At 44.9% G+C, this 8,965-nt stretch overlaps 1 protein-coding gene across 1 annotated transcript; it reads left to right on the forward strand.

The window, feature by feature from the left end:
- Positions 1–1,670: 1,670 nt before the first annotated feature.
- On the forward strand, positions 1,671–7,794 carry PLK2 (polo like kinase 2). Its single transcript, XM_082497605.1, has 14 exons — positions 1,671–1,959; positions 2,419–2,526; positions 2,696–2,812; positions 3,006–3,135; positions 3,415–3,502; positions 3,905–4,000; positions 4,229–4,427; positions 4,519–4,663; positions 5,085–5,182; positions 5,823–5,946; positions 6,193–6,433; positions 6,531–6,660; positions 6,749–6,859; positions 6,981–7,794. The coding sequence occupies exons 1-14, from the start codon at positions 1,723–1,725 to the stop codon at positions 7,170–7,172; spliced, it is 2,016 nt and encodes a 671-aa protein (XP_082353731.1). The 5' UTR covers positions 1,671–1,722; the 3' UTR covers positions 7,173–7,794.
- Positions 7,795–8,965: the final 1,171 nt, after the last annotated feature.

The following is an 8,965-nucleotide window of genomic DNA, read 5'->3' on the forward strand; positions in this document are numbered from 1 at the left end:
TACGTCTATCCGGCCCGCGTTCCCCTTTCCCCGTACCCCTTCAGCAACGGCAGACCGAAGCAACTTGCTGACAGAAAACAAAGCATCAAGAAATCACGTTTATGTTAACTAAGTTATTTTGCAATAACGGATCCTAATTTGGAGAATGTTGTGGGGTGCGTGAGGGTAACACTATTTTCCCGGGAAGCCAATGTTTGTAAGGCTACCGGCGGTGAGAGGGCACAAATCTGAGTACAGTCTGTGTATCCTAATTTTTCCTGCTCCTTGTTTTTACCTCTATCCCTATGGTTAATCGCTAGTAATACTAACATGGCTTGAATAGACTTTGCAGAGTGAGGTAGGAAGTAAGACACCCGCATGCAGCAGCGTGTGTCCAGTAAAAAACATGTGCACATGTGTAGAAGTTGAGCTCACACGATCCGATATATTTGACACTTGAGCACTGTTACCTTCATAGCGCAATACCTATGTAGGGAAACTTAAATACTGTTGTTCTGCACTTTTGCTGTTTGGGAGAAGGTTCTGATGGAGCATGCATGCTGATGTTGACACTGTAAAATAAGTATATTTTGCTGTTATTTTAAGATCTGAAATGAGTGATGTTCAGAGACTGACACTGAAATAATTAATACAGTTACATGCTCTGAGACTCATTTGTATTAAATCAACTAGACAGCGGGGCAGAAGTCTTCTTAGTGTGTGCCAGCAAGCAAATAATCCTTCAGAAATGTGTAAGAAACTAAGGAAGTAATGAACTTCAGCATTTTTTTTTTTGCATCTTCAGAATGGGAAAAACGCAAACCTATTTCACATTTCAAAACGTTTCTCCCATATATGCACTTCACTCTCCAACAGTCATCTGTACTCAAACGTCTAGATCAGAGGTCCTGTGCCACAGTTGTCTTCAGCGGTCTTCAAAATTAATTTACGTGCATTTGGGACGTTTAAGGAAGTGTTTCAGCTCGTGAAAAGAGGATTTCAGCGCTGACTGCCATCAGGCAGCCCTGGGGGGTGTCACTAGGCACGAGTTCTCCGTGCAGAAGCAGGGACCGGGTAGCTCCTTGGCACTGGGGCACGCACCCCAACGTCTTGCACATGTCTGAGCGACTCCACGGGCCTCAGCTCCGCGCCGGGATAAAAAACAGGCGCTGCCTCTCTGCTGTGGTGGGGTTGCTCGGGCACAGGTGGGAAAAACTCCCGCCCTTCCTCATGTGCGGCAGCAGAGACGCGTGAGGGGGCTGCTCCAACAGGCCACAGCACCCACCGCCTCTCACGGGCTCCTGCTGCCCCGCAGGCAGCAGCGGCCGAGCCAGCGGGGCCCGCCTTGTGCCGAGGCTGCTCGGGCCCCGCGCCCAGCCGGCGGGTGGCGGTGGGCAGAGCGGCCGCCGCAGCCGCAGCGCGTTGCCGGGCGAACCCGAAGGGACTCGAACAGGCTTTACCCCCTCTCCCGCCACGCTCCTCCGGCCCCCGCGGCCGCCGCACTGCCCGGCCGCGCTGTGGAGGCCGCCCCGGCTCCCCTCGGGCCGCCCCGGGGCCGGGCCAAGGCGGGCGGGCGGGCGGAGCGGGGCGGTGGCGGGGGCCGTCCCTCAGCGCCGGGGCGGAGCCGCCGCCCGCAATATAAGGCAGGAACCGGCGCGCTGCCGGCTGTCTGGAGAGCGGCGGGAGCGGGGAGGGAAGGCGAGGTGAAACGAGCGGGCAGGACGGAGCCGGCGAGACGCGGTGATGGAGCTGCTGCGGACCATCGCCTACCCGCCGGGGGGCGGTGGCAGCGGCGGCGGCGCCAAGGGCTGCGAGGCGGCGCTGGGTAGAGCGGCCGGCGGCGAGTCCCGCAGGAAGAAGGCGGAGGAGCAGCAGCAGCCGCACCTGCACCAGCACGCCCACCCCGCCGCCGAGGTCTCCCGGATTATAACCGACCCCACGACGGGGAAGCGATACTGCCGCGGAAAGGTGCTCGGAAAGGTAAGGGCCGCGGCGGGCCCTCCCGGGGCGGCGGCCGGCGTGGCCCGTCCCGTCCGCCTCGGCGGAGCGGCGGGGGCTGCTGGGGTGCGCCGCGCTGTCGGTCCGCCGGTGGGATTTGCCCCGAATTTCTCTCCTCCCCGTCCAGCCGCGGGGGGTCCGAGCAGCCGTCCCGCCCCTGGTTGGTCTCCGCCGCTTCAATGCAAGCGGAACCGCGCCGTTCGTCTCGGGCAAGGCGACAAAAATGACTTCGATGTCGCATGTGGGGCGGCGGAGGGGGGAGGGGGGGAGCCGCCGCGCCAGGCTGCGGATAGGCGATGGACCGAAGAGCTGTCTTTGGCGAAATTATCCCGTGCGAAGGAAGTTGTGCGCCTTGACTAATACATGAGCTGGTGAATGACTAAGTGTGGGTCTTCTTTCATACCTGCTATAATTGCCTTTTTTTGTCGTGTGTCTTTCTAGGGTGGATTCGCCAAGTGTTATGAGATGACAGATTTGTCAACAAATAAAGTTTATGCTGCAAAAATCATTCCTCACAGCAGAGTAGCAAAACCTCATCAAAGGGAAAAGGTGTGTGTGCATGAATGATTTTTTTTTTTTTTTTTTTCCTGCTTCTCAAACTGTCTTTGTGTGCTGAATTTCCCGGCCCTTTTCCTGGAATGGTTCTGATAGAACTGTCTGCTCAACCTTGCGGATGAAAGGCTAACAATGCTTTCCCCCTCCCCCCTTGTCTCTTCAGATTGATAAAGAGATTGAGCTGCACAGAATGCTTAATCATAGACACGTTGTGCAGTTTTACCACTACTTTGAAGACAGAGAGAATATTTACATTCTTCTGGAGTACTGCAGTAGAAGGGTGAGCATCAACTTGGGGAAATCCAGTATTTACTTGCCTGGAATCTGCAACTAGTTTAAATGTGTGATGTTAAAAAGGTATCTTTCATGGCTGCTTTAGTTGTCATTTCTTGATACATTGATTTACTTTTGCTTGAGGTTAATCTTGTGCATGAATGTTCCATGACATTTCTGCATTTGTTTTCCCTCTGCAGTCAATGGCTCACATCTTAAAAGCGAGGAAGGTATTGACAGAACCAGAAGTACGATACTACCTCAGGCAAATTGTGTCAGGGCTAAAGTATCTTCATGAACAGGAAATCTTGCACAGGGATCTTAAACTAGGTAAGTTCTGCTCCTCACCAATGTCAAAACACACTCCTCCCACCCTGTCAGCATTGTACCACTTTACACTTGTATGGTGATAGCTAAATTAATAGAATCAGTTCAGTCTGTCTCTACAGTGGAAACTTGAAGTGCTTAAGAGAGGACATTAAGCATTCCTACTTTAAAAAAAAAAAGTCTTGGCTAGCCTCTGGCTTTGAACAAAGTATGACTCAGCACCTGTGGCAAATGCATTCCTACCTTGCAAGAAAAGGGCTAACTGGAATTTCTTTCTGCTAGGTAACTTCTTCATTAATGAGAACATGGAACTAAAACTGGGTGACTTTGGCTTGGCAGCTAGACTGGAACCGCTGGAGCACAGGAGGAGGTAGGAGCCTCAAAAAACGTAAAGTCTAGTAGTAAATGAAACCAAATTCATTTAGAAATGAAAAATCCTGTTCCAAAAGCTAATTGCTTCTGGGATCAAGACTTCCCTGTCTAGAAAACAGGCTGCTGTGCTTTGACTTCTGATTTCCTCCAAGCATTTGAATAATAGCAAATGCTGGAGGCAGGGTACCTGACTGACGAATAGTGCAGATATGATAAAAGAACAGCAGACTCATGAAGACACCATGAAACGCATCTACAATATTAACATGCGTACAGCTCCTCTTTAGCAGTCCCTTAGTTCCTGTCCAAACTTGAGAAGAAAACCTGCCCTATGAAAAAAAGCTTCTCTCCTCTTTCTATCTGAAATGCTAACAGGCTCTGTGGCCTCTTTGATTTGCAGAACAATATGTGGCACACCAAATTACCTCTCTCCAGAAGTCCTCAACAAACAAGGTCATGGCTGTGAATCTGACATCTGGGCCTTAGGCTGTGTAATGTAAGTACTTCACTGCCTTTGAAATGAAATATTTCTATCACTGGCTAAGGCTTCTAAGAGTTCGAAGGGGATGCAGTACCGCATCAGTTTGCGGCCCTTTATGCATGTCTAGCCCAAGTGCAGAAATTCTCCTTCATGTTAGGAGACAGACAAAGCCTTTTCAGTAATTGTAAAGTACTGGGGGGTGTGTAAAAATAAATAAAATTGGTTTCCTTTGCTTTTAAACAGGTATACAATGCTGTTGGGAAGACCCCCGTTTGAGACCACAAATCTTAAAGAAACATACAGATGTATAAGGGAAGCAAGATACAGCCTGCCTTCATCTCTCTTGGCACCTGCAAAACACTTAATAGCTAGCATGTTATCAAAAAATCCTGAAGATCGGCCCAGTTTAGATGAAATAATTAGACATGAATTTTTCTTGCAGGTTTGTACTGTTTAGTGTTCTGGCTGAAAAAATATACACCCTAAAAATGCGCTCTAGTCTAAAAATTATTTTTTGAATCTTATTTCCACAGGGCTTTACACCCGATAGACTTTCTGCTAGCTGTTGTCACACTGTTCCTGATTTCCATTTGTCAAGTCCTGCTAAAAATTTCTTCAAAAAAGCAGCTGCTGCTCTCTTTGGTAAAAAGGATAAAGCCAGATACTTTGACACACACAGTAAGTGAATTGTACCTATGTTTGAAACTTATCTCTTAAGCTATCTGTGTCATGCTAGTAAAGTACAGCTATGAGGTAGTAATGGGGCACTTGTACTTATGTCTCAGAGCTTTGCTGGGTTAGTTTTGACCTCTTTATCAATAAGTATAGATGGTAGCCTGCAACTTATGCCAACTTACATAAGTAAATGCTTCATATGGCATACTGAAAATCTATACTGGGCATCTCTTAGTCTGTAATGTCTATTAAAGTTTAGTCTCTGTGATCTGCGTATAATGGTACTGCAGATATAGGAAACTGGCAGGTTTAGAAGAAGCTACTGAAGGGAGGCAATGTGCTTTCTTGCAGCTAACTTGTTAGGTTTTCTGTAGTTGAACAGCACTTCCAGATGCAGTGTTAAGTATTTTTTCCTGTATTACAGACCGACTAGCTAAAGAAGACGAAGAAATCTACAAGCTCAGGCATGATTTGAAGAAGACCTCGATAACTCAGCAGCCCCACAAACACAGAACAGATGAGGTAAATGCGAGTTCAGTTAAATTCAAATCCAATAGCAGTTGGGTGGAGTAGCTATAATTAAATTATATTTGACTTGGCTATCAGAGCTGGGGCTGTGCACAGCATAATCAAGCTTAAATGATTAGCAGGAGTTGCTTTAAGAGGGCTTAGCCAAGCTTCACCGAAGTATTTCAGCCTTTGTAGGGAGACTATCAATTTTGGCTTTTGAGTAATTATAATATCTGCCTAGAGTCCATTGTTGTTTGTGTGGTGACTTGTCTGTCAGGTGCTCTTTCCCAATATTCCAAATACAGGGCTTCAGTTCATGATTAACTAGGACTTTTCAAAGAATAAATTGCTGAGATCTAATTCTTACTATTTTGTGTTCAGACCTGTATGCAGCTGTTCCCTTGCTAGGGCAGGAAAGCAGAGTACTAATTAATAGTGTGCAAGATGCAAATTGAAGATCTAAAGAATGGAAAGACCTGGTGTGCTGCTTTAAGCTCTATCTAACAGCAGCTCTTTGTACTTGTTGGAAACATTAATACTAGTTTCCCTAGAACTTATCTTATGTTGAGAGACAGGGAGAGCCATGCAAAACTTGTGTATAAGCCTTGACTTGTGTTATGTTTGATGTTTACATGTCTGACATCTCTTCTAGGAAATCCAGCCTCTTATCACAACAGTAGCGAAGCCAGGAGCGTTACCAGAAACTAAGCAGATCAGAGACTCTATTCGTATGATAGTCAGGGGAACTTTGGGAAGCTGCAGCAGTAGCAGTGAATGTAAGTGCAGTGAAATGTAATCTCTAATTCTAAATCTTCATGTCTCAGAAGCCTGAAACAAATAGCTACTTCCCTTCCCACCCCTATTTTTGATTCTCTAAATATTACAGTTAATATTTTGGAAGAATTAAAACTGGAAAGCCATAAAGGCTAAACTTCTTAAAATTACAGTCTAGATAACTGAAAGATTTAGAGTTAAAGCCTTATCTCTCTTCTCTTGTCAGTCTAACAATCCTTCTCTTTCAGGCCTTGAAGACAGTACTATGGGAAGTGTTGCCGATACGGTTGCAAGGGTATTGCGAGGATGTCTGGAGAACATGCCAGAAGCAGACAGCATTCCCAAAGAACAGCTGACCACATCCTTCCAGTGGGTTACAAAATGGGTGGACTACTCTAACAAGTACGGCTTTGGGTACCAGCTGTCAGATCACACTGTTGGTGTCCTTTTCAACAATGGGGCACATATGAGCCTTCTGCCAGACAAAAAGTAAGAATGATTACAAACCCAAGAACTCGCTAAGGTGGTTTAAACATGAAATGCTTTTATCTCATCTCTAACCTCCTTACTTTTTCTTCTCTTACAGGACAGTCCACTACTATGCTGAGCTAGGCCAGTGCTCTGTCTTCTCAGCCACAGAGGCTCCTGAACAGTTCATTAGCCAAGTAACTGTATTGAAGTACTTTTCTCACTACATGGAAGAGAACCTCATGGATGTAAGTTCAGCACCTTCTGGATCTTGAGTTGTAAAAATACATTAAATGTGAACTGAGTGTTTAATGTACTGTCTGTTCCCTTTCCTAGGGAGGAGATTTGCCCAGCCTGACAGATGTACGCAGGCCCAGGCTTTACCTCTTACAGTGGCTTAAATCTGATAAAGCGTTAATGATGCTTTTCAATGATGGCACGTTTCAAGTAAGTTTGGTAACATCACTGGAGAAAATGCTTCTAAAATACTTTATTGCAGTAAAACTAGATAGGTGCCAGAAACCAAGAGGAGAAAGTATAAAAACAAGAACTTGTTTCTCTTTTACAGGTGAACTTCTATCACGATCATACGAAAATCATCATTTGCAATCAGAGTGAGGAGTATCTCCTTACCTACATCAATGAAGAGAGGATATCCACAACGTTTCGTCTGACAACTCTTCTGGTTTCTGGATGCTCGTTGGAACTAAAACACAGAATGGAATATGCTCTGAACATGCTGCAGCAGCGATGTAACTGAAGGAACTGACTCTTAAACCAAATGGAACCTCTTGTTCACTGTGAAATCTACAGTGGAGATGGTGGAGCAACTAGTATGTTGAGGATGGATGTGTGGTGGTACGAAAACTTGACTGTTCTAGTGTGCTGGGCACACATCTATTAGACAGAATTTTAAACCTACTGTTGGACTAAAATGGTGTGACAAGGAGTTCTTTGGACTGTAGTTTTCCTTGCTTCGTGTGTGTTAAAGATATTTTTCACTTGAACTCAGAGCAGAGTGCAGCTGCTTGCTCTGTAAGACAGCATATCTGATGGAGTTAAACTGTGAATACACATCTGGAAGGGGAGGGAAGGGAGAGCTCCATTCTTAGGGGATAACTAATAAGCAGCTTTTGGCTGCTTAACTGTGAACTATGGCCATACTCTTTTTTTTTTTTTTTTCTTTATTTTTCAAAAATACCCACACTTGTGGCTGGCAAAGTGCATTCCTTGTTAATATTTTTTTTTTTTATTTATTACAGCCTAAAGTGAAGTATTTATTACACAACTTTTTTTTTTTTGGACCTTGGCATTTTAAATATAAATCTGTTGGCAATAAAGAGAACAGAAATCTGAAGCATCATTCTCCACTCTTTGTACAGTACAACTTTAACATGCTTTGCTTTGCATTGCCAAAAATCTTGCAGGTCTGCTTTCCTTATGCCATTTGGAAAAAAAAAAAAAGAATGTCAGGCTCTAACACTGAGCAGTTCATCTGTGTCTATGCACACTTGTAGTCATGAACACCAATATGCAGCTCATTATGGAGCTTGCAGAGTAACAATGTAGGACTTGACACTTTCTTATTGTCCAAGGAGCTAAAAACAAATTATGGGTTTTTTCAAGATACTACATCCCAGAACTGATATTGATGTTTCACACTTACTGAAAAGAACTCTTTACTTTTGGGTGATACTTGGTGGACAGTAACTATGATAATGAGCTGTATAAGCTTCCTTCTCTTACTTGCTGTGGAAGCATTGCTCTTCTGCACTAGGGGACTGAAGTAGCCCGACACCTTAATGGTAGACTGAATTGTCCCTACTTATCAATGCCTCTCTATTGTGCTTTGTTGTGTGTGTCTTTCTGCCCTTGGTTAAATGGTAACCCCAGTAAAGTAAAATCAAAACAGTGAGAAGATTAAAGGCTGACTTAGTATCAACTTGGGCTTACTCTACTGAGTTGGTAACATTAAACAACCACAAGTGTTACTAAGATCAAATACCATTTATGGTATGCCATAAGTTCTCTGTAAAGTAGCTCAAAACAGTTAAGGACAGCATAGGCATGGTCTGCTGGTTAGTGCAATTGTACTGCTCATAAGTATAGACTTACTAGAGCAATTGCTTTCCTAACTGACAAATGGCTTTGCCTTCAGTTTAAACTATGCAAATAAATGGGATTATTGAGGACTCATGACTTGGTGCAGGGGGAAGGAATATCTACTTGTGGGCTGGGCTTATTTCTCTCTAGATATTACATAGCACCTGGACCTATATATACATATAGCAGTCTTCAAGCAACTGTTCTGATGCAGCAGCAAGCAGTAGTTCAATTGCTTATTTGGATTAATCTTTGTATAACTGAAGGAGGTCTGTTCTGAGAGACAGACCTCGATTGCCATCAGTGTTTCAATCAAAGCAGCTGAATGCAAGGAGGAGGCAGTTGATATAATAAAGTGCGTACTAAATAAAGTACAGATGTCAAGCCAAAATAGCGAGCAGAGGAGGTATCACTGGCTTGCTTCATCTTGCAGCAAGTGTGTATAAATGT

Source organism: Vanellus vanellus (genome assembly GCF_965231255.1).
Source record: "Vanellus vanellus genome assembly, chromosome: Z".
Taxonomy (NCBI): Eukaryota; Metazoa; Chordata; class Aves; order Charadriiformes; family Charadriidae; genus Vanellus; species Vanellus vanellus.